This window comes from Puma concolor, chromosome D1 (genome assembly GCF_028749965.1).
Source record: "Puma concolor isolate L17-30 chromosome D1, mPumCon1.1.hap2, whole genome shotgun sequence".
NCBI classification, from domain to species: domain Eukaryota; kingdom Metazoa; phylum Chordata; class Mammalia; order Carnivora; family Felidae; genus Puma; species Puma concolor.
In genome coordinates this window covers 110540494-110565947 of record NC_141676.1, presented here as the reverse complement: position 1 = coordinate 110565947, position 25454 = coordinate 110540494, and the positions used below count along the sequence as shown (strand labels likewise).

The 25454-nt window shown below is 41.4% G+C and overlaps 2 protein-coding genes and 1 pseudogene across 2 annotated transcripts in view; 1 reads left to right on the top strand and 2 right to left on the bottom strand.

Annotated features, from left to right (window-relative positions):
• Positions 1–22036, bottom strand: LOC112865890 (uncharacterized). Its single transcript, XM_086679237.1, has 6 exons — positions 21726–22036; positions 16013–16110; positions 14127–14157; positions 13073–13179; positions 12830–12897; positions 1–1822 (listed from the first exon to the last, which is right to left on the bottom strand). Exons 1-5 carry the CDS (start codon positions 21913–21915, stop codon positions 12832–12834), a joined length of 492 nt encoding a protein of 163 aa, XP_086535363.1. The 5' UTR covers positions 21916–22036; the 3' UTR covers positions 1–1822; positions 12830–12831.
• Positions 1–25454, top strand: part of ELMOD1 (ELMO domain containing 1) — a 65236-nt gene that overhangs the window by 2037 nt on the left and 37745 nt on the right. The window contains exon 2 of the mRNA XM_086679236.1: positions 22734–22831. Within this exon, the coding sequence (XP_086535362.1) occupies positions 22815–22831 (17 nt within the window). The 5' untranslated portion in view covers positions 22734–22814. The remainder of the gene's footprint in view (positions 1–22733; positions 22832–25454) is intronic.
• On the bottom strand, positions 7694–8564 carry LOC147576990 (rRNA N(6)-adenosine-methyltransferase METTL5 pseudogene; annotated as a pseudogene).

The following is a 25454-nucleotide window of genomic DNA, read 5'->3' as shown; positions in this document are numbered from 1 at the left end:
TTGGCAAAAGAAATGAAAATTTTATATAATAAACAGCACTTGCTAAAGTCTGTCGCTGAGATGTTCAGAAAGAAACCCAGCTGCATTAACAGACACAAAATCTGCCCAGTTGAGAAGTTTGCAGAGTTGGAACACAAATCTCCAAGCGCTCTAAAGCATTCCTTGAGTCCTCTGAGAATTTTTAAGGAGTCCCTGGTAGAGCTGTCAGACTGAGCAAATAAAAATACAGGCTGCCCAGTTAAATTTGAATTTCAGATAAACAATGAATAATTGTTTTTAGCATAAGTATGCCCCCTGTGACATACTTATACTTAAGATCCATATTGTTTACTTGAAAATGAGTTTTGACGGAGCAGCTTGCATTTTATCTGGCAACTTTAGTCACTAGAAATTTCTCACTCCTCATTTTTGGGTCATGTATGGGTTGAAAAAATAAAGTGGAGCAGGAATCATATGCTGTTCTGCAGACAATCTGGGACAGGCTCAGTTCTGGTTCAAGCTATTGAAAATAACTCATGCTGAAAAGTTAGTAGTTTCAGTTCAACACGTATCTGTCGAGTCCCCCTGCCTGAGCTGCTCGTGAGAGGTGCCAGCTACAGAGCGGGGGGAAGTGTGTGTGAGGGGGCGTCCACAGAGAGACCTGAGGCCTGCTGGGGCCTGTGTGTGTTGCAGCCTGGGAGCCACACGGAATTCTGCTGGGTAGCTCCAGGCAGGGAGTGAGAAGACCAGCACGTTGGACGGGTCTGGCCTTGAATCAGAGAGTGAGATCTTATCCTTATCCTGGGAGGAAAAACACCCCTGGGCTTACACCTTGTGGAGGGGAGCTGGACCGGAAGTTGAAGGACTTTACCTGATGGCCTCAGCTGGAGGCCGGAGTGGCCTGCTGACAATGAGGAAAGTAAGAGACGAGAAGGGTATTCTAAAAGAAAGACTTTAAATAGTTGGGGAGTTGGGGACTGGAGGGAGCAGTGGGGACAAATGCAGGGATCCGGAAATGGTACCTGGACGAATGCACTTTGCTGCACTTAACAAAGCAGTTGGTCTGCCCTTTGATTAATACCCAAAGTGCTCCTTCACTGTTCCACCACCATCCTGGTTTCTTCGGGTGAAAAGTCATTGTCGAGGAATACTGGAGTATACTATTTATATAGTATTTTGTATACAAGTAGATCTTAAAGTGTAATATTTGAGATGTTGATCGATATTCACTTGCTTCTGGCACAAATTCCTGACACAGGATTAGCAGGTGTTTTAGCTTTAACAAATCTATCGCCTCGAGTAGGAAAAGATACTAAAGGGCAATGACTGCGTGATGTGGTCCAGCTATCTTTAAGGAAACAGATTCTGATGGTGGAAAGAATGTAGGTTTTACAGAAATAGATTCTGATGGTGGAAAGAATGTAGATTTTACAGAAATAGCACTATGTGAAAATGACCAGATGCTTGTAGTACCAGAGAGTTCCCGCTCAGAACATTCCAAATGCAATTAATTCCGAAAAAATAGGACACCACTTAACATTCGCGTCTTCGAAAACCCACCGGGCACTTTCACTATTGATCATCAACACAGGAAGTTTCCAGAGAAGTTGAAGATCAGACCAGCACAGGCCACGTAGAGAAGTGTTACTCATATCTTGAAGGTTCCAATTTGCCAGTCTCAAGGAAATGACACCAGAGTGCCATTCGAGATTGCGCTTGTCAACAAATCTGGTTTGTCAACCATCTTCAGAAGAAGCTCCTATGCTTGAGTGTCCTCCATATGGTTACATTTCCACTTCGTATTTTATAATAAGTTCTTGAAAATCACAAAAATCACTCTATGCTGAAATGTATAATGAAGTAGTTAATTAGGATCTTTCTTATCAAAGGATTATTCTTTAAAATAGAGCCAAAAAAATCCTATTTCAGGTATTTGTACCGTTCCTCTTTGTAATATCTACCAAACACGTCTTGCCTTATAATTCTTTTTATTTTTATTTTTTAATGTTTGTTTATTTTTGAGAAAGAGAGAGACAGAGCGTGAGCAGGGGAGGGACAGAGAGAGGGAGACACAGAATCCGAAGCAGGCACCAGGCTCTGAGCTGTCAGCACAGAGCGCAACGCGGGGCTCGAACTCATAAACCGCGAGATCATGACCTGAGCCAAAGTCAGACACTCAACCGACTGAGCCACCCGGGCGCCCCATCTTGCCTTATAATTCTGATAGTAGATGAGAAAAAAAGTGATCTAGCACATACTAAGCTTGCTAAAATTTCCAGGCAGTTAGACCATAGGTTGTTTTTTTCAGCAAGATTTCACATGGATATGGCTTATTAAAGAACGGCTTACTGCAGTGGTCTCTAATGACAAGCTTATGTGCACGATCACCCCAAGAGAGCTTTAACTGAAATTGTGTGCTCAGTTCACAGTCTAAGTCCTCAGTAAATACTCTGAATTTAAAGAATCTGAAGACAGTGTGTTCTTGCATCCCAAGAGCTTTTAACCCTCCAGCGCACTTCTGCTGACCACAAGCAAGTCTTATTTTACCTCATTTCTGTGCTGTGAAACGGAAGATATGCACATTTAGAAAAAGAAAATCGTGCCAGCTCCGATCCTCTATGTCTATAAAATAGATGCTAACTGTGACTACTGTTCTGAGGGATAAATAATTTCATTTTCAGGATAATTAGACAATCTGTGTATTGTCTGTGTACCCTCCGATGTTTTAGACACCATCAAGATAATTCACAATTTGCTCTGTTTCATTTTTTGCTTTTTTGGTACAAAGCAAGATGATTGTGGTAAATGCTTAAGAAGGACTCATTAAACCCCTTTAAAAAATCAGTCTCAAACAAGCTAATAACTGCAGAATTCAAAGGTCTTTATATAGCTTTTAAATGTTGTTTCCCTCTTAATTACTGGTATTAGGACTTGGTTAATTAGAAGTCTTGGTATAAGAGCTTACTTCAGCTGCTAGAACTCTCCCTCCTAGTTCCCTCGTACAAGTAGATGGCAAAAGGCTGCTATGTGTTTTGAAGGTTTCATTCATGATGAAACGAATAATTTATTTATCCCACAGCTGTTTTTTGGCTTAGCTTATATCAGTGACATCATAAACTCTGTTTCCTATTTTTTTTATATCACCAGTTGGCATTATAAATATTTTAAGTGTGAATCCATCTCTGCAATGAATTTGCTGCACAAGTACCTTTCTTCCTTTTTCCGTTAGAAGAAGAGTAAGAATGTTCTCCCCTTCAGAATTTAGAAGACAGGTTTTCTGAAGATTCTACATTCCAGTAGAACACTTAAAAAGTTTATTTATCTTGAAAGAGAGTGAGAGTATGCAGGGAGAGGGGCAGAGAGGGAAGGAGAGAGAATCCCAAGCAGGCTCTGAACTGTCAGCGCGGAGCCTGACGCAGGGCTCCAACTCACAAGCCGCAAGATCGTGACCTGAGCCTAAATCAGGAGTCAGACGCTTAACAGACTGAGCCACCCAGGTGCCCCTCCAGTAGAACATTTCAATTTTAATTAGATTTTCTTTGGCCTTAGAATCCATTTAAGTTAGCAAAAACTTTTAAAAAAATTGTTTTTACTTAAGAAGTTAACTCATACATTCTCTTAAAATGGTAAGCATTTGTCAAAGTTGTTTTAATTAAAATGTGTATTATGCACATCGCTAGTCATAATTTTTAAAGCCTGTATTAAAATGCCTAACATAGAATTTTGACTTTCATATTGACTCACGTGTGATGTGTATGCGGCCCAACAGTAAACCCAGTATATAAAATTCAAGACTTAAAAAAGGATTGGGGTTACAGTTTTTGCTTCACTGAAGAGTTCTTTGTTGTATCAGAAATTTCTCCTACTACTTTAAACTGTGGATAACGTAATGTGTTTAAAATAGAGCTAGACCATCAGATTTTTATATCTACAACATCCTTCTGGAAAGCATCTGTAAATGGGGCTGTGGAGTCATCTTTGAGGGGGAGAGGCAGAAATAAGGTCTAGGATGTGGTCTAATAGCTGGGTTGACCAGCTGTACCCAAAGAATGTTCACAGGTGTGGAAGCCAACATGGTTTCTGTTGGCCTCAGACACCGACATGTCAACGTTTTATCAATGACTCAGGTATACTTGACCATATGCACATTAGGTTTGCTGATGTTGCAAAGCTCAAAGCACTAGTGTGTTTGAATGACAATCTTTTTTTTTTTTTTTTTTTAAATTTTTGAAGGAGAAAGAGAGAGAGAGAGAGCATGAGCAGGGGGAGGGGCAGAGAGAGAGGGAGACACAGAATCCGAAGCAGGCTCCGGGCTCTGAGCCGTCAGAGCCTGATGTGCGGCTTGAACTCACACACCACAAGATCATGACCTGAGCTGAAGTCGGACGCTTAACGGACTGAGCCACCTGGGTGCCCCTGAATGACAATCACTATTAAATTTGATATCCCTGAGCCCAGAGCAAGGGCTGAAACTAAGACTGTACTTAAGAAGAAATGATGTTGTCAGAGACTCTTAAACATGGAGAACAAACAGAGGGTTGCTGGAGGGGTTGTGGGGGGGTGGGGGATGGGCTAAATGGGTAAGGGGGCATTAGGGAATCTACTCCTGAAATCATTGTTGCACTACATGCTAACAAACTAGGATGTAAATTTAAAAATAAAGTATTTTTAAAAAAGAAGAAAAACAGATGTTGGCTTCATTTAGGATGTAAAATCAGTTGCCCAAGGACATGGGAGTGGCAGTCCTAGTTAACAACAGTTTGGGTTGTAAAAAGTAGTTTTAGTTCACTTGAGTATTAACCAACAATACAAAAGAAATCAATGCTATCTTTGGTTAGACTCAGAGATGAATAGAGTCTTTATCAGAAACACACAATATAACACACTATACTCAAAATGATGCATGGCGAGAGGCGCCTGGGTGGCGCAGTCGGTTAAGCGTCCGACTTCAGCCAGGTCACGATCTCGTGGTCCGGGAGTTCGAGCCCTGCATCAGGCTCTGGGCTGATGGCTCAGAGCCTGGAGCCTGTTTCTGATTCTGTGTCTCCCTCTCTCTCTGCCCCTCCCCCGTTCATGCTCTGTCTCTCTCTGTCTCAAAAATAAATAAACGTTAAAAAAAAAAAAAAATGATGCATGGCGAGCCACCTGTCAGGGGTGTAATAAGAGGGACTCTCTCTGTTGGGCTGGACACTGGCACCCATGACCTCAAAAGCACCTCCTAAATCTGATTATGCACTTTACACTGAGCTCCCAGGCACTTCTACGTGAATCTGCCAATGTCTAATTCAGCCTGGTACTATTTATGTAATATGTAACTATTATACATCCTTTTGTTGATTTATAATATCTATTCTTATTCTTTCTACTTAATGATGATTCCCTAGGTAATTAATCAATTATCACTTAAAGTAAGTGCCTCCATTCTGTGACCACCTCGGGTTCAATTTAAAAGGCTACTTACAGGTATTCTTTCATTACCTAAGATCAGAATTGAAATTCTTAGTTCAAAAAGGTATGTATACTGAAGAGCCATACAATGGGCATGTGTCCAGGCTCTAAAATAAAATCGCACAGCACACCTAATCAACTCAGAGACGGAAGGCGAGCATGTGCCCCTCCTGTTCTCTCTGTGTACTCACTACTCCGCACTGTGTTTGGGCTTTCAAAGGTATTTGTTTATAGTGTAGGGCGGATACTTTTCATTCCTTTTGAACACTGCCTTCTGAACCCCCTTCCCGTGTTGGGGGCTGTCCTACATTATGAGGCAGAGCCTGCCCCCCCACCATAGGAGCTAAAATGCTGATACATCATCCTTGCATTCTGGGCCCATGACCCAGACTGTGCCCGGGGGCGGCTGTTCCAGACAGCAACACCCCTTGGCCAATGCTGGGGGACAGCAGTGTCTGCTCCAGAGTCTCGACACAGTGGCATCAGAAGTATCTTTACTGGACCAGCTCCGTGTCATCATTTCAAGAGTTATTTTTGGCTACCTAACCTCTAAACCTAGTTCTCTACCCCTCCTGGAGATTCGGTGGGTTACCGTCGGAATAAGTTCCTTTTCTGCTTAAACAGACAGAGCTAGTTTCTGTCCCTTGTGATAATAAGCCCTGACTGTCAGAGGGTGCAAGTCCATGCTTATGCTGGCGTATCAGTCGGTCACTAGGACCTGCTGAACGCGATGCACTCTGAAAAACACTAATGGAAATGTGTGTTCATTTTCCGAGTACTTCTGGAATAAGGCACCTTGCTTGGCACTGGAGAGGAGAGGCACACGAAGCTGGTATTTTCAAATCAGTGCTATGGGGACAAGCAGGAGGAGGCAGGGACACCACTGTCAGAGAAGATGGAGGCAGGTATCCTTTTGAGGGTTTACTGATTCCAAAGATTGATTTAGCATGGGGCCAAAGGGTTGAGATAAGAAAGGATGCTTGGGGGTGGGCACCTGGGTGGCTCAATCGGTTATGATCTCATGAGTTTGAGCCCTGCACTGGGCTCTGTGCTGACAGCTCAGAGCTTGGAACCTGCTTCGGATTCTGTCTCCCTCCCTCTCTGCCCCTCCACCCACTCACGCTCTGTCTCTCTCTCTCTCTCTCTCTCTCCCTCTCTCTCTCTCTCTCTCTCTCACACACACACACACAAATAAACACAATTTAAAAAAGAGAGAAAGAAAGGATTCTTGGGAAAATTCCAAGAGGCAATTTTTTTTCACCTTAACATTTATGAAATTAGGAAACACTGCTAGAATGTGTCATATTTTAATTGCCACTTTTTCTCCTAAATCCATCTACCATATTTCACAAATACAAGATGTCATTGGTATACACTGTTTTTAACCACTAACAAACAAGCTCGGTAAATATTTTTAAATGGCAATGCCTAACACCATACAGAGGCTCTACAGTCGAGGGTATAAAGTCTCTACAAGAACTAAGTCAGTCATGGAAATGGGTTAGATGCCAAATTCCTGTTTATTTTTGTTGTACTCTCCCAAGGCTGTTGAAGAATCATAGATTTACCTCTAACTTCTGATATGAACAAAGTCAGGTGTTAATCATCATTGCTTGGCTAGAAAAATGCCTAATGTGCTTACAGTGATTCTCAGTTTTGTTGATGGTGCCTTTTTTTTCTTTTTTTGGTAAGTTTCTACTTGGAAAATGTCAAATATATACAGAAGTAGACAGAATAGTATAATGGATCCTAATACTCAATAATCATCAACTCATGACCAGTACTGTTTGATTTCTAACCTATTGTCTTTCCACCCCATTTTCTTTTGAAGCATATCCTAGACACATATCATACCATTTGTAAATATTTGTGTGTGTATCTGTAAAATACAATGACTCTTCAAAAACACAATCACAATAACATTATTATATTCTGGAAAAATATAGCTATAATTTGTGGCATCTTTTCTTAACAGATTTTGTGTTCATTAATTAGGTTTTAAGCTGTTTTTATCTTTGGAGGTTTTTTTTTTTATAAATTTTTTTTTTTAACGTTTATTTATTTTTGGGACAGAGAGAGACAGAGCATGAACGGGGGAGGGGCAGAGAGAGAGGGAGACACAGAATCGGAAGCAGGCTTCAGGCTCTGAGCCATCAGCCCAGAGCCCGACGCAGGGCTCGAACCCACGGACCGCGAGATCGTGACCTGAGCTGAAGTCGGATGCTTAACCGACTGAGCCACCCAGGCGCCCCAGCTTTGGAGGTTTTTAAAAAGAAAAACAAATTAAGTCCACTTTAGTGTCCACTGATTTCTTTTTAAGAAATTAATATGATGCTGGTAGGTTATACTGCAGCTCTGAATAGTGTTGATCTCGATTTTTCCATTCTGTAGCTTTTATATGAATGTGTTCTCTAGTTGAGAACTAGAACTGCCGTTCTTGCCATTTCCAAAGCAATCTTCAGAAAAGTCCTATCTACGCCTTTTCTGTTTTCGTCCCTAAAAGGAGGATCCAGAATCACTGTCCAAGGGGCTCGGACATGCTGTTAGATGATGGGCACACCCACACCGAACCCTGCCAGCATTGGTTAACACAAACTCCGTGACTTTCCTGTTGAATGTTTTCAGTGCGTCTTCATCCGTGTCACCTCCAGCACTCAAGCTGCAACTTATGGCCTAGTTGGATACTGTTCTAGAAGGAGGATGGGCTTTTTGAATCCCCCCACCTATTGCAGGTAGCTCTCTGATTCCTTAGTTTCTGGTTCCTTAGTTCCTCTGAAGCCTTAGTTTCTTTTTCTTTTCTTCCTTTTCTTTCTCTCTTTCTCTCTCTCTTTTTCTCTATCTTCCTCCCATCTTTCTTTCTTTCTGTATGGATTCACAGAGATTAAGGGCACTGGACCTCAGGAGGCTAGGAGTACCATCTAGTGTATGTCATCTTTAAATTTAAGTTTCTGTTTTTAGCAAATACCTGTCCCTTAAAACATCAAATAAATATCTGTCAAGTAATCTGTCAGTTCATTTTTCATGGAGACAGCCTTTGTTAAGCCCCCATTCACGATCATCCTGAGAATTCTTTTCCCCTTTCTCAAATATAGGATCTGATTGCTGGGTCCAATGTCTTTCTCATTCTCTACCTTCATTTCGGTAGAATGTTTCCTTTAGAAACTCCTTAAAAGGCATGCTTGGGAGGTACATGGAAGGCCTGTGTGTCTGAAATTGACTCCATTCTTTCCTCATCCCTAATATTTTGGCTGGGTATAGAAATCTGAACTGGAAAGAGTTTTTTTCTCAGAATTTTTATTCTTGCTTCCATGTTCCCACTGACAAACTGGACACAGATTCTTAGCTCTTTGTGTGTGAACTGTTTGTTTTTATTCCCCCACTGGATACATTTATGTTGTAAAAGCGCATATTGATATGCTTTGGTGAGCATCTTTTGTTGTTTAAGGAGCCAGGTATCCTCTGGGCCCTTTTGATTGAAGATTCAGTTCCTCAGTTCTTGGAATTTCTTGTATTATTTCTTCAATAATTTTTTCACATACTTTTTCACTTTTATTTCTCTCTGGAATATCTGTTGTTTGAATACTGAATCTTTTTATCCCATTTTTCATCTTTTTTGTCAATTTCTTCTCAGCAGATTTCCTCAAATCTGGGAGATTTCCTCAACTTCCATCTCTGTTGTTTAAAAAAAAATGCTAAGAACATTTTCTTATTCTCTTAATGTGAATTTTTATTGTTTCTTGTGTCTCTTTCATGAGTGTAATATCTTTGTAATATCTATGAAAATTAATTATGATGTATTATTTTCTTCTCTTTGCATTGTTTGTTTCTTCCAAATTCCCCCTTTTTTCACTTTTCTTTGAGTCTCTATAATTCAATCAAGTTAGAAACGTTCCCTAATTCTTTGATAATCCCTGGCTGTCCATTCATATTTAAGACTGAGGCACTAAAATGCTGACTGGAAGCTTTCCATGGGGCTTGTTGGCCATATGGTGTCACAGCAGTCCAGTGAGGGGCTGGTGCTTCACTGGGGGAGATCGACCTGTGTGTTGGGTAATTTCCTGAGGGATAAATCCCCAGTAGCCTGGGGAGAAGCATTATAGCTGCTTCTGACCAGGGAGTTGAGTGGAAGAAGAAGCCTGGATAAATCTCACATTTATTATGCAGACTTTTATTTAGCTCCTTCTATTCAGGATGACCGTTCAGTCTCATTTTCTTGTGTCCAGAAGTTCAGAGCCTCTCTAGCTCAACCTCTTCAAGAATAAATCTCACTTCTTCTGACAGAATGGAGCGCGGTTATACTTGCTTTCCAAGAATGGGGAAGGAGCTCTACCTATTCCTTATGAAAAATGCCCACCAAGCCTCCTGTGTTGGCTTCATTCTACACTACCACTTTTAGAGGAACTGGGCATCACTAACTCCTGAATATGACCAAGAGTCCATATTCTCAATGGTACTGCCTTTGGATCAGTTCCCTCACTGCAGGCTTAATCAGTTAGGCTAAGTAAATTACCATTTGTTCATCCTTTCAGCCTCTAGAAATCTGCCGATATCTCATGTACGCCTTAGCCTTATGGATTTACACCTTTTTGATTTCTTTATTCTCATGTCAGTGGGATTTTGTGGGGGGAGGGAGTGCCATGTTTATTTGTTTACTTACTAAATTTTTTTTTTGAGAGAGACAGTGTGTGTCAACGGGGGAGAGGGGGAGAGGGAGAGGGAGGGGGAGAGAGAGAGAGAATATGAATCTCAAGCAGGCTCCACAGTCAGCTTTGAGCCCAGTGCAGCGCTAATTCCCAGAACTCTGGGATCATGACCTGAGCTGAAATCAGGAGTTGGACACACAGCCGACTGAGCCCCCCCGGTGCCCCTTTTTCTGCGATGTTTAAGTGGAAGTCCATGACAGAAGCTTTAAGTTAAAAGGGATTATAGATGTAAAATACTGTTAGCTACAGCAGCAATAATTGCAGTGAGACAATCCCTGCTTAGTAAGGACCTCATGCTGCCTGTGTGAACTTCCATAACGACCGTTCTTGTTTGTTGCTCCTCTGAGCCTCTAACCCACAGTAAATCTTAATGCTCTCTTAACCTACTCATACCACTTTCTTAGCAAAGTATTCCACCTCACACACACTACTATAAATAACATGTACTCCCCCTTAAAAAAGAGAATTTCATATCATTGATCAGAATTTTGCGTCACATCCACGAAAAATCCGTAACAATGACATACTGGTCAGGAACCCTTGCCTAAGAGGATAGTCCAGTTTAGTCTGACGTGGCTGAAATGTATTTTCATTTGAGACAGCTCAGAGCTTCTTTTTTTAATGTTTATTTATTTTGACACAGAGAGAGAGAGAAAGAGTGGGAAGAGGGGCAGAGAGAGAGGGAGACACAGAATCCCAAGCAGGCTCCATGCTATCAGTTCAGATCCTGATGTGGGGCTCGATCCCACATGAGCTATGAGATCCCATGAGCTATGAGATCGTGACCTGAGCTGGAATCAAGAGCCGAAGGCTCAACCAACAGAGTTGCCCTGGTGCCCCTGAGACAGCTCAGATCTTCTACACTGACTTCAGAAAGGCCCTAGACTCCATGTGTGAAATCTGCTAGATTTCCTACGCCTGGAGGACAAAGATTGTATCCTGTTTATTTTGTGTCTCTGGTGCCTAGAAAGAACTGAACATGATAAGTGAACACGTTTGTTGACTAGCAGTTAGAGCCGAGGTCTTTTCTTACCAACTGTGGCTGTCTGGCCTTGGACGAGTGATTTGTTGGATTTGACTGAGGTCCCAAAAGACAAGGTCACCTTGTAGAGGTGAAGAGGAAGGAAGGGGTCAAGAATGGAATACTAGGGAACACTTACACTTAAAAGGCAGAAGAATGTGAAATGGGTGGAACCAGAAGGGGTGATCATGGAAGGCAAAAACAGGCCGCAGCATCACATGAAAGCATATCAACTATGGTAAGGTCAAGGAAACAGAGCTTGGACTAGACAGTGCTCTGCCTTCAATGAAGCATTTCCGTACTCACTCCTTCACTCTTGCTGTAGATGAGGTGTGCTCACGTGTGTGAACGGTGTGTGCTGTGTGTATCATGGAGGGGCTGTGATAGGAGAAGGGAACCAGAGCCCCGAGCCTATGCAGTAACCAGCTGGAAGCATCTCTGGTGGGTTAAGAAGGATGCGAGTTGCTCCTATGTAATCAACCTCTATCAGATCTTGGAATTACTTAGCCTGGTTTAAGCTGAATAAAAGCGTTTGAGTTGGGGAATAAGAATCCTCTGGTGTGATTTGCTGCAGGCCATTCGTGCTCTTTGTCACCAACCAATGGAATCTTCTGCAGAAACATCATGGCCTGGAATTTGGAAATAAGTAGGTGACTTCAGTCTGACTATATTTCACCTATCCTGAGACTTTTTTCCCCACTAAGCCACTGAAATCGGGCTGCAGCAAATTAGCAGCATTTTATCCTTCCTTAAGGACACAAGACATAATGGCGCATCTTATCCTTTATGGCACTGATGAGATACCACCGGGAAGAATAAAATAATATGTACTCAGCAAACGTTTATCGTCATGCATATTAAGTCATAGCTCTAAAATAAGTTTAAAACTACTTTTTTTTTTTTAATTTGTTTTACAGTACGAATAGTTGCTGCAGCCCAACCTAATAAGTGACTGGGGTCAGCGACTGCCTTAGGGGCACAATACCTGTTTGCCTCCAGGCCCCTGGAAATGCCCTAATTCGCTTGGATTTTCCTGTCAAGTGTTTCTAACATATGTCCTCATTGTATTATCATTATATGAAAGAGAAAATTTAATAAAAAGTATCAGTCTAGATTGGCAAAATCATATACATTTAATTTTTACGTAGTCATAAGGTTACCGTTCTTTTATTGTGGTTTTATAGAAATTTGACTTTTAGGGGCACCTGGGTGGCTCAGTATGTTGGGCATCCAATTCCTGATTTCAGCTCAGGTCATGATCCCACAGTTCATGGGTTTGAGCCCCGTGTCAGGCTCTGCGCTGACAGCGTGGAGCCTGCTTGGGATCTCTCTCTGCCCCTCCCCTGCTTGCATTCTCTCTCTCTCTCTCTCTCTCTCTCTCTCCCTCTCTCTCTGCCCCTCCCTGACTCACACTCACTCTTTCAAGATAAATAAAACTTTAAAAAATTTTTTTTAATTTAACTTTTAAAACTCAAAGAATTGAGAATGTACAAAATCCATACAAGTATTTTTGTGGAAAAATGAATTAATACCTAGAAGGTATGATTTTGAAATGCCCTTATTCTTTTATAGATGAAAGACAAGTTTTATCAGTTCTGCTTTCCCAGCCCTTCGCTCCCTCCATGAAAACAGTGCAGACACGCTGGCAACCACAGGGAAAGCCAGAAAATCACTGTACCTTTAAAGCGGATCATCAATATATTTGCAGGCAGCCGTGGATCCTGTGGCTGGCAGGGGCCTCCATTGCTATAAATCACGAAAATAAACCCTGGATGAGTGTTTTATTCCTGAAGAAGGGGAAAGAAAACCTTCCTAGTTGTCATTTTCATGAGTGTCAGCAGAGCACTTTTCAAGCTAAGCAATAGAGGAGGAAAGTTCTGGAATGTGGCCTCAGGGAGAATGTTATGCATGAGAGTTATACCTCTAACGTGGCATGCTGGACAGCATGTGTGAAATGTAATCTGAAAGATTTGTCACCTTTCCAGGGTGGTGAATTTTCATATTGCTTGCTCTCTCTCATCTGCATACCTGTAATAAAGTCAAAAACTGCACGTTATACATGTTTCAAATGCTCAAAAATAGACTTAGAAATTTTTCTTTCCTTTCTCTTCCCTCCCCTGCCAATCCTCGCGCCCCCTCCCCCACCTCCCTTCCTATTCCACATGGTGACTATGTTCTATCCTCTGAAGACTGACTCCCTCATCTGTCTAGGGCTCCCTCGCACTGACACAGTGCTTCTTAGGACTTGACAAGTAGGAAGCATGATGGAAACTTAGCCACTACCTGAACTTGCTAATTCAGACCTATTTATTCACCTCATTTGGGTCTGATACTTGGCCCACCAGATTTAAGACGACTGACCTCCACGTCCTTGTGTTTTGTGGGTGGGCTCAGCCAGAGCCCAGCCCCACACAGGGCAGGTGGCTTAGCAGCCACTCCTTATCCCCAGCCCTCACTGCCCTTGCCTGTGATCCCACAGAGACGTGCCTGTTTGGGAGCAATTCTGAAGTGGTGATATCTTAAAACCACCTAAGCTTCGAACCCTTCTCCTCCGCTTACCTTCCCCACCTAGACATACAGGTCTTCCGCCAAAGCGGAAGAAAGGGTGGAAAAGAGGGGCCCGTATCTCTTTCTGCCAGAGTCCCAAATCTGTCCTTGACTGATGGAGGGATGTCACCACTGTGATTTCAGTGGACTTCAGCAGAGCACAAGTAGCACACTCTGAGACCATTCAAGAGGGAAATGGAAATTTCCCCATAGGTTAAGATCATTTACTTGGAGTTTATTATTGTCATCAGGAAAATTTTCTCAACTACTTTTAGAAAATATGTAAAGTGACATAATATAATAAGGACACAGAATAAATGGAATTGAACCAAATTAACCTTAGGCTTTCTTCTGATACCCAAAGTGGCTTTTGATCAATCGTATTTTTAGGGGAGGAAACTATAAAACTTAGTATTTCTGGACCTTACCGTCCAATGTGCCATTGTTTTCTTCTCTCATCTGAAATGAGAAGAAAAGCTCAAAGTGAGGAAATTAAATCAGTGGCAAATGATTTCCATATCGCTGACCTTGAACTTATCATCTGCAGGGTTCAAGTGGGGGATATCCCCCCTCCCTCCAATGCTAAATGGACTTTTTTTTCACTACTGATAAAAAGAAACTTTGTCTTTTAAATCCACTCTGGGTTGGGGGTAAGGGTAGTGGAATGTGTCTTCATCTCCTGATTATAATGACATATTTTGAGATTGACCCGTTTGATTGATTTTTTTTCTCCTTAGTTGTGTTGTAGCGTGAAAAGAAAACAACAAGAAGCAGTTAGGGAACTCTAAAGGGGAATGGAACTTATTTTGTTTTTCAGTGACATCAAGAAAACTCATTCAAGTTAGTATATACCTCCTGGGTAGATTTGGAATATTTTACCAACCATTACACAGATTTTTATGTGCAGCAAAAAACAAACAAACAGTAAACAAATATTTTCATCTGCAAGGTGGAAACTAAAACATACAGAGGTAGACCGAAAGCAAACCAAGAGAAAATGCGGATTTGAGGACCGTGTCTCACTGATCAATAACTCAAAGAATAATTTGGGGAGAGTGAAATCACCACAGCAATGGCAGTCTGGCCCGAGCTTGCATTTCGTTGGATTTTCCCCAAGGGAGCACTAGGTTGACTTTGAGAGGAAGGGTACTTTTACTGCTAGTTACTTCAGAATTATACGACCAAGGATTCAGATGTCCTTGGAAATGTGGTCTCAGGAAAGACTATAAAACCCACCCTTTGGGGCTCTGTTGTGTAACTTCTCATAAAAGGTTCTCATTGGGAAACTTTCAGATCTGCAGTGTATTTGCCTCAGGAAAGGAAACAGGGTGGTTTTTAGTGTAGGAGTGACCCTTATATTCAAGAGTCCCCTAGCTCACTCCCAGAGGAACACTAAGTTTTCATGTGCAGATGGACATCCAGGCTTTATCCCCAGCTCTGCACTTTAGCTGGAATTGAATGTGCTGTTCATTTCTTTCAATCTTAAGTCAGTCCAGAATTTTCCCTCCGTGGTTTCCAGAGGCAGCGCAGGGGAGTGATTAATAGCGTCTCAGGAGCCACGCTGCGGGGTTGGGAATCCCAGCTCTGCCAGTAAGTAGTAGCTGTGTGACCACGGAAAGCTGCTTCACCTCTGTGTGCCTCGACTTTCCCAACTGTAAAATGGAGACACTATTATTCACTGCATAGAGTGACTGTGAGGTAAGCTGATACAAACAAAGCTCCTCGAATACTGCCTGGTGCACGGTAAGCACTTGGTAAATGTTAGCCAGCCACAAGACTTTACGCCGACATTACATTTTTAAATTAAATTTTATTTCTTAAATGTGTTCCGTACAACATTTAAAAAAAAAAAAAAACTAGGATGACCCCAAATTAGGGAAATTATTGAGAGTGGAGCACTGTTTACTTTGTGGATTGTCTTTTATTTACACATAAATATGAGTCCACAAGCATTTTGGGTTGTTATAGGGGATTCAGTCAGTTAGAATTTGAAGGCTACATATGTCGGTTTTTTTTGTCTCATGTAGGGATTATGACTTTAAAGAAAGTGTTTCTGTTCCCTCTAGTTGAGTGTCTAATTCAGTCCCTGTGATACTCAATAGAGAGGTCGGTTTCTAAGAGGCAGGGTCACCCCGAGGTACTCTACAAAGAGCCCTAGGAGGTTTTTCACTCAAAGGGGCCGCAGCAGGTTCTTTGATACCAGAAGAGACGATGAGTTTTCAAAGCTGCGGACCACGCCTGCCGTCCCTTTCTTTCCAGCTGGAAAATAAAAGTACAGAGGAACCTAAGCCCACACACAGCACTGAAGTGTCACCTGATCTCTGGAGGTGTTTGATGCACAGGGCACAGTCATCCGATCCCTCCCTGCAGAGCGGGTCAGGGCAGTGTCCTCACACTCGTGGAGACGAATCACTGCACGTAAACGGAAGATTAGGAGACCCAGGATTATGGTCATATTGTTTACTTTGGTTTAAAAAAAAATCTAAGGGGTTTTCTTTTTCTTCCAGTGGGGACATTTTTCGTTTATGAGTGCTGTTATGGAATAGTGCTGTTAAAGACATGCATTTCTCTAGAAGGGTGCAGGGTTCATCCCAACAAATCCATATTGAGCCTCCAGTGTGCCAGGCACTGTATCAGGCCTTGGGGCTTCCCTGGGGCCCGAGAGGGGCATGTAGTCCAGAGGGGAAAGAAACACGGAGCACATCACCTCATTACAGGAGGAGAGATTTAAATACAGCAGGTAATTCTGGTGTCCACCTGGTTACACGCCCCTCTCGAGAGGCAGTTTCAGGGAAGAGACGGCACACAGAGCAGTCCCCACACTGTCCTTGCACTCAGGGAAACAGGTGGCATTGGAGCTCACATGTGACCAAAACAGGGCAAACGTTACATAAGTAATACCTGAATAAATCTGAATTAAACAGAAGAGTGAATATCAGTGTTTTTCAATTAGTGAGACGGATACAAACAAGACAAGCGCCTTCATTAATTGAGTGAAGGTCGACAGGCATGTGAGTAAAATACTTGGGAAGTCTCTCCGAGCTGCTGTATTGTTAGAACGCTGTGCACATCAGAAGCAGCCTCCAAGTCTCCCTGACCTCTCTGGCCCTGTCCAGCGCTCGAAAAAAATGCTGCTTTGGCTACAAAGGAATCGGTTAACTCAGAACCACTCAGGGAAAAGCAACTCAAAAGACATTTTCTTAAATCGCAGTGGCTCAGAGTATCATACTTTGCACGCCAAACTATCTGTTGCACGCTCCTACCATTCGCACAGATTGTCTAGTTAACAGCACATAGGCCATTGGCAAGTGTGCCTCTTTTAAAACAAAGCTGGATTTAAAAAAAATAAAGTAACCAGTAATTTTTTTTTAGATGAAACATTTAGCGAGGTTATTGAATGAATACACAGCAAGCAGTGAGTTAAACAGCATTTACACAAGCTTTCCACTCAAAGCCATTTTTGGTGTTTCCTTTTTGGGGGACACATAATTAGAACTAATCGTTGTCTTTGTTTCCTGTTTGGGGGACAAATAATTGGAACTAATTGTTATTTTTCCATCCCTTCACTTTTCCCATCCAACCAGTAAGTCCAGTTGATTCTACCTTCTGAGTATTTCCCACTTCTGTGCACTTCTCTCTACCACCACTGTCGGTGGCCCAGTTCAGGTCACAACTTGCCAGGATTTATCTAAACAGTCCCTTCAACGTGAATAGACACTTCTCTAAAGAAGACATCCAGATGGCCAACAGACACATGAAAAGATGCTCAACGTCACTCCTCATCAGGGAAATACAAATCAAAACCACACTGAGATACCACCTCACGCCAGTCAGAGTGGCTAAAATGAACAAATCAGGAGACTATAGATGCTGGAAGGATGTGGAGAAACGGGAACCCTCTTGCACTGTTGGTGGGAATGCACATTGGTGCAGCCGCTCTGGAAAACAGTGTGGAGGTTCCTCAAAAAATTAAAAATAGACCTACCCTATGACCCAGCAATAGCACTGCTAGGAATTTACCCCAGGGATACAGGAGTGCTGATGCATAGGGGCACTTGTACCCCAATGTTTATAGCCCCACTTTCAACAGTAGCCAAATTATGGAAAGAGCCTAAATGTCCATCAACTGATGAATGGATAAAGAAGATGTGTTTTATATATACAATGGAATACTATTTGGCAGTGAGGAAGAATGAAATCTGGCCATTTGCAGCAACATGGATGGAAATGGAAGGTATTATGCTAAGTGAAATAAGTCAGGCAGAGAAAGACAGACACCATACGTTCTCACTCATACGTGGATCCTGAGAAACTTAACAGAAGACCGTGGGGGAGGGGAAGGGGGAAAAAAAGTTAAAGAGAGGGAGGGAGGCAAACCATAAGAGACTCTTAAATACTGAGAACAAACTGAGGGTTGATGGGAGGTGAGGGAGAGGGAAAAGTGGGTGATGGGCATTGAGGAGGGCACCTGCTGGGATGAGCACTGGGTGTTGTATGGAAACCAATTTGATAATTATATTTAATATAAAAAAATAAATAAAATTTAAAAAGTCCCTTCAGTGATACTTCACTTGACAAAATGACCTTTTATTTTAGAAGATAATTTAATAAATATTTAATTTATTAGTATTTAATAGAATTTGATAAATAATAAGTAAAATATTAATAGTAATGAGTACCAACTCATTGAGTGCATGTTATATACCTGTCACTGTGCTAAGCACCTTACATGCTTTGGTTCATTCAATCCTTAGTACAACCATACAAGGTAGTTATTAATTTCTTGCCCCACTTAAGAGGGTGAAAACTAAACCCTGGAGAGGTTAAACAAATCGTCTAAAGTCACTTAGTTAGTGGTAGATCCCAGAGATGAACTCTGTCTCCAAAACTTGTGCTCTTAACCAGCATGCGCATGCTGCCATATTTGCGAATTTTCCCTTATGTGGTAAATCTCCCTTGTAGCATTAAACTATATTGTATTAACCCAGCATGATGCTAGCACATAAAAATTCAAAAGGGTTTTTTTTTAAATGGATAAATTCAGGAAGACTTATGTAGAGAACAGGAAGCTGAATTATTATAATATTTCACTTATCCCACATCCTTATGACATTTTTTTAGATAAACCAGTTTTCTAGATAACTGAAATTAAACCATTTAAGGATATATTTTTATTTTCACAAAATCTTTCTGAAGTGTATTTCATTCTTTATTTCTTTAGTAGTATGACCATCCTAATATATTACCTTAATGACAAAGAACTATTGTTATAAGAAACAGATGTTGTATATAGTATTTATTTACTATTTCCTTTTGGGTTGTGGTTTTAATTACCATCTATATGCTGAGGAAGCCCAAATCTTTGTCTCCAACCAGGATTTCTCTCTTGACTTTCAGATCCACATATATCCACACTACCACTTGACCCTGCAAGTTCAAAATGCCCCAAAGACCCCTAAATACACCCAGACCCTCAGATCTGCATCTCCAGAATTCTTCTCTTAGTGGGTCTACTCTCTACGCATAGAGATAGGCATAATGTTTGATGACTCCTTTTCTTTCACTAATATTCCCTAATCAGTAAATTAACAAAAGTCCTCTTCATTTTACCTCCTAAATATCGCTCAAATATCATCACATTTCTGTCTCCGTCCATTGCCTTATCCTACCATTATTATCTTTAATGTTAACAACCCTCTAAATGGTGCCCCTATCTATAATTCTACCACAATCTAATTTATTCTCCATACTATTTTTTTTTTTAACTAGAAGTCTGATTGTGTCACATCTCAGTTTGAAAACTTTCAATAGTTCACCACTGCTCATGGGATAAGGTTTGAATGTCTTCAATATTGCTTACAAAGCCTTCGATGATTTGAGACTTTCTTGCCTTTCTGTATCTTGTCATCCCTTTTTACCTGTCCCTCTCACCGAGCACAACCAGGTCATATAGAACATTCCCATCTACACATTGTGTATTCTCTTGCTTCTGGGACTTTGCATGTGTTGTCTGGAGAACCCCTGACCCCTCCATCTAAGGTAGATATCTCTCATACTCATGAACACAGCACCTATTTCTGCTTGTAATATTGTGGTTAAGTACCTATTTGTTTCTCTATATTGTCTTCTCTTCTGCCTCCCTCAAGGCCATTGGGGCTGGAAGATGGAACCCATGCCCCACATGTTCACCTATATCCCTAGTACCTAACTCTGTGTCTAGAGCGGAGTTGGCACTAATATTGTTTAAGTTTTAGTATAGTATTAGATTTATAGAAAAGTTACGAGGATAGTACAGCATTCCCTTATAGTGGCACCCAGTATTCCCTATTGTTAACATCTTACATTAGTATGATCCACTTGTCACAACTAATGAACCAGTATTAATACCTAATTATTAACTAAAGCCATGCTATTCAGATTTCCTTAGTTTTTTTTTTTTTTAAGTTTATTTATTTTTTTTTTAAAGGCAAGGGGACAGATTCTCTCCTAGAGCTTCCAGAAGAGAACATAGCCTTCTTAATGCCTTGGGATTTTTTTTTAGGTTATTTATTTATTTTGAAAGAGAGGGAGTGCAAGTGGGGAAGGGGCAGAGAGAGAGAGAGAGAGAGAGAGAGAGAGAGGGTGAGAGAGAGAATCCCAAGCAGGCTCACACCACCAGTGCAGAGCCCGACGCAGGGCTCAAACTCACTGACTCACAAACCAATGAGACCACGACCTCAGCCAAAGTCAGAGCGTAACTGACTGGGCCAGCTAGGAGCCCCTACGTTTATTCACTTTTGAGTAATCTCTACACCCAACATGGGGATCAACCTCACAACCCTGAGATTGAGAATAACACGCTTTTCTGTCTGAGCCAGCCAGGTGCCCCCACTTTCTTTAGTTTTTAACCTAATGTCCTTTTTCTGTTTCAAGATTCCATCCAGGATACCACATGACACTTAGCCATGCCTCCTTCGGTACCCCTTGGCCATGACAGTCTCTCAGACTTTCCTTCTTTTTGGTGATCTTGGGAGTTATGATGAGTATTAGCTGGGTATTTTGTGGAGTATCCCTCAGTAAGAATTTGATGTTTCTAGCATGATTAGACCAGGTTGTAAGTTTGGAGGAGGAAGACCACAGAGGTCTTTTTCGTTGCCATTTTCGTTGCATCATATTCAGGGTACATACTGTCAACATGACTCGTCACCATGATGTTAACCTTGCTCACCTAGCTGAGGTAGTGTTTGTCAGGTTTCTCTAGTGCAAAGTTACTGGTTCCCTCCCACCCCTACCCCCCAACTTCCCATTTTGTACTCAAGGAGTCACTGTGGCCTGCCTACATTTAAGGGGTTGACAGGCTCCACCTCCTTGAGGGCAGAGTATCTACACAAACTATTTGGAATCCGTTCGTGCAAGAGATTTATATATTCTCCCCAACTTATTTATTCAGTCATTTATTTATATCAGTGTGTAATCATGGGTATTTATTTTATACTTTGGGCAATAATCCAATATTTTGTTACTTAAGTGGTTCCAGCTTTGGCCATTGGGAGCTTTTCAGTTGGCTCCTGTGTTTATTTGATATATCCTCGATTTCTTTTGAGCACTCCCTTATTTTCTGGCACAAGACATTTCAGGCTCATCTTGAATATTCCTTACCCCAGCCCTAGAATCAGCCATTTCTCCAAGGAGCCCTGGTTCCCTTTATTGTAAACAATATGCACACCCATGATCTGGGCTCTGGGTAAGTACTAACAATTTTTCAGAAAAACTGGATCCATTTTTAGAAACCACAAAAAGCACAAAGACTAATGTATCTTCCCACCACCCAAAATAAGCCAATGTTTTTCTGCTTTGTTTTACCTCAGATCTATGTTAAGAAATAAAACACTTGAAGTTGAAGGTCATTTTCCCCCAGTGGCCTTTTCCCCAGTCCTAAACCCTGCCCTCCCCTCCCAGAAGCAACCACAATCTTAAGCTGATGTGCAGACACTTTTTTTTCAAGCATTCATGGAACAGCTACAGAAGCATATGTATTAAAGAAAAACCTGGCTCTTCTTCGGTCTGAGCTGCCCACATTCCCAGACTGTCCCGGCCGGTCGTTGTGTCTCCGCCCTCAGCCACCATCTGTACACTCAGCTCCTCACCTGCCTGGCCAGGGCAGCTGGGGCTCCGCTCATCTCTTCTCTCTGTGGCTTCCAGCCACTCTCTTATCTGGTCTGTACCTTTCTGTCTCATCCTGACTTGAAACTGCGCTTCCTCCTTGTGGGGGGAAGAAGACCAATACTCTGCAGACTTTGTGAAAGCAAACTGGAAACTGGAAATGGCTAGACAAATAGAAAATCTCACGGTTTCGTTCACAGTGCAAAAAAAAAAAAAAAAAAAAAAAAAAAAAGCAGAACAGGGCCGGGGACATAGGATTCATTTATTTGGAGGGTGTGGCTCTTTAACATCTGATTTTTAGCTTAAAGACATTACCAGTTGCTTCTAATTATTTTCAAGTTGTACTTCTGGAAGGCTGAGGTTGCCAGATTTAAGATTACCAAATATCTGGAAATTAGGATAATTATGGATAATATGATTCTAAAAAAATTAGGATAATATGATTCTTCATTTCTATTTTTCTTACAAATACTGTTCTTCAGAATATAGGAACAGGGACACCTGGCTGGCTCAGTCAGTAGAGCACCCAACTCAGGGTTGTGAGTTCAAGTCCCACATTGGGCGTGGAGCCTACTTTAAAAAAAAGTAAAAATAAGATAAATTTTAAAAATACAGGAACAATACCCAAAATAGAGAAAAATCTTACTATTGAAGAGACTGTTTATGAAACTAATTATTTCCCCATCAAGGGACTTACAATGAAAGGCTAATTATGTCATTACAAAGTAAAAGTCTTTGGCCATGATCTCCATCCACCAAACTGGATTGCTATATGAGCAGTTCAGTTGATAACGTTCTGGGTGCTTTCTGTCTGCTTACTATGGTAAGCAGAAATCTCAGGTTTGGGATTTCCAGCTCCATTAATAGTAAATATATTAAATTTGTTCCCACAGCTGACACTTACGCTGACAAAGGCAAATTCGGAAGCAGCTCCTTGAGGACAGTGTGGATAACACCTAATCAAAACCGGCACAATGAAGCACTTCCTGCGGTAAGTATTTATGGTTCCCTGGTTGAGCTCTCTAAAATGGAGAAACTTCCTTCCCAATTAGGATAATATTCCTGTTCACCATTTGGGATCCTATATCCAGGTCTCTTAGGATTGCATCAAACAGTATTGTATTTTGGCTAAGAATAATTTGGTCACAGGTTCCTCGGCTACCCCGTCTGCAAACCGATACGACGGAGCACTTAGCAGCAGGACGTGACACAAGACCGTAAGCCAGCACAGGCGTCAAAGCCTGGGGCAGGTGTGTTTTGGACGACCCGGATGCCATGTGTCTCTAAAGCATTTAGGATGACGTTTGAGGGATTAGTACCCAAGTAGTCAATATAATTTGTATAGAATTATTTTCCTGAGAAAAAGTAATTTTAAATATCCCTCAATTTAAATTTTGGTTGGCTGGCCATCCATGCGGGCATTTTCAAATGTTCCTTTTTGGTTAAAAAAAAAATATTCTAAGCTTTTGTTCCTCCTGACTCCTGATGCCTCTGAAATCTACATTAACCATTGGTTCCCTCAAGATTGTGCTGTATAGAGTAACATTTATGCTGGTGCGTTGTGAGGTGATACTGTTTTGTTTTGAAAGCCATTTGGCTGGACCTATGATTATAATTATTTTTACGAGTATTTAACTGCCATTCACAATCTAATGAAATTCCCAGAGAAATTTTACATCTTATTAAAATACGACAAAACAGTCTCCAAAGTTATTCTGGCCCCCAAAGTTAGAAAGCAGTACACACTTCCCAGAAGATTGAGTTTCTTTTCCCCAAGATGGGCTACCTCTATGACACTTTCTGGCCCCTGGTGGGCTTAATTCTTTGAGAAAATGGTTTCTTTCAGTGGCTGCCATTTACGATTTTCTTTTCCTCACTGATTTGGGTTGCATCGCTGTGTCTGGAACACCTACATCACTTTGTGTGCAACTCACTGTTTTGGTGGGGTCTTAGAAGTATGAAAGCTCTCAGGAGGTCACTATTAAACCGTTTACAGGCATTAGGTTTCGACTGACTGTACAGAATAGTCCTCAGCCTGTGTATCTCAGCTGTGCAAAAGGATAGTACTTGAAAAAGCACTAGGACATTGGCCAGCAGAGCACTGACCTGACATGGTTTGGGTTGCCATGGGAATTAACCCACCTGTTTACACATTCACAAAAAATTGGTATTTGGGAATCCCTCCTGAATGTAAACATGGTGTCTTTTCGTTGTAGAAAGCTTTCGGGTTACACGGAGCTGAGAGGTCAGGAGCTCCTTTTGAAAAGGGGGAGATGATAGTGATGACGTCTGTGGCAAGACTTACAGTACTAGTAGGATTTCCTCTTCAGGCTCTTACTTTAGAAAAACTTGAGCAGCCTCAAAACCAGCCATTTCGGGAGAAATGGCAGCACTTGTTTCTGTTAGTTTTAAGCTGAATAGCTGCAACACTGGGTTTAGAAGAGACTGGAGTATTTTACAATTAGTGTTTGAGATTGAGATGTGGCGTGGTAAGAATCTGCTGTAACTTCACACAGGCCAGTGCCAAGAATAACAGAACTGGCACGTCGCAGTCACTTAGGTGTTCTCATATAAATTCTTCTCTTTTAACGGGACACATATTTTATACATATTACTTGATATCAATTATTTATATGACACTGAAGCTAGGGTAACAGATTACGTATCAAGAAAGAAACTTGAGGATTTCCATTGACCTTTGGTTTTGAAGTCATAAAAGGAAACTCGATCACTGCCGTCCTTAGTTGATCGTTGCTTTTGACCTTCGTTTGTGTTTTTAATGCTTCTTAGTAAGTTATAATGTGTGTGTATTCATTATACGTTGGTGTTTATGGAATCTGGAAGGGCAACAGGGCAAGCAGTAATAACCCTGAATTGCAAACCCTATCGGGTCATTTAGATTGCCTTTTCTCCCCACTGTAGTCCCCTCCCACAGATGTGGTGCAATTTTGACAATCTTTTCACTTGAACCAAAGAGGTTATGTAAGCATAGCCTGAACAAATTAGGCATTTATTCCTGAGCTCAGCAATACATTATGCAGAATAAGGAACTGATTCTGAGAAGAATTCAGCATTATGTAAAAGCCCACAGAGTGGTTAATCTGTCAACCTCTGAGTTGTTCTAGAATGAAACACTTCAACTATAGCTCCAGAAGAAACGAGGTTAATCTTAAACCAAGCTGTGGAAAAAATGGATTTTAATCCACATATAAGTTACATGGTACCCAACTCCGCTCTTTCTAGCTCACTGCTGCAATCGGATCTATTAATGGTGTACCACTTAGAGCAACACAGAGTGGAGAAAATATTTGATTAAAAAAATACTATATATTAGAAATAAATGCTCCCGGATTACTATAGCAAGCTGAAGGGTGTATTTTAAATTAAAGTAAGAGCAGATACAGGATAATGGATAAGTAGCCCGTGGTCGCTCAGTGACTTTTAGCCATGGTCTGCATTAAAAAAATACAAAGATAAAATGGAGAAGTGTGTTTATGTGTGATCAGAAAAAGAGGGGGCACTTTTTGAGCCCCAAACAGAACTGAGGCTTAGGGTTTAGTTTACATATTTTACTAACAGGGATGGCTTACTGAAATTATGTTGTTTTTTTTTTT

Bases quoted from the DNA above. Each gene is read 5' to 3' on its own strand.
- LOC112865890 (XM_086679237.1), bottom strand. From the start codon at position 21,915: ATGAGACAGAAAGGTACAGACCAGATAAGAGAGTGGCTGGAAGCCACA. The intron at 13,180-14,126 runs GTAAGGTCCAGA...ACTTTATTACAG, and splicing joins AAACAATGGCACATTGGACG to GTATGCAGATGAGAGAGAGC. The intron at 12,898-13,072 runs GTATAACTCTCA...CGTGATTTATAG, and splicing joins TCCAGCATGCCACGTTAGAG to CAATGGAGGCCCCTGCCAGC.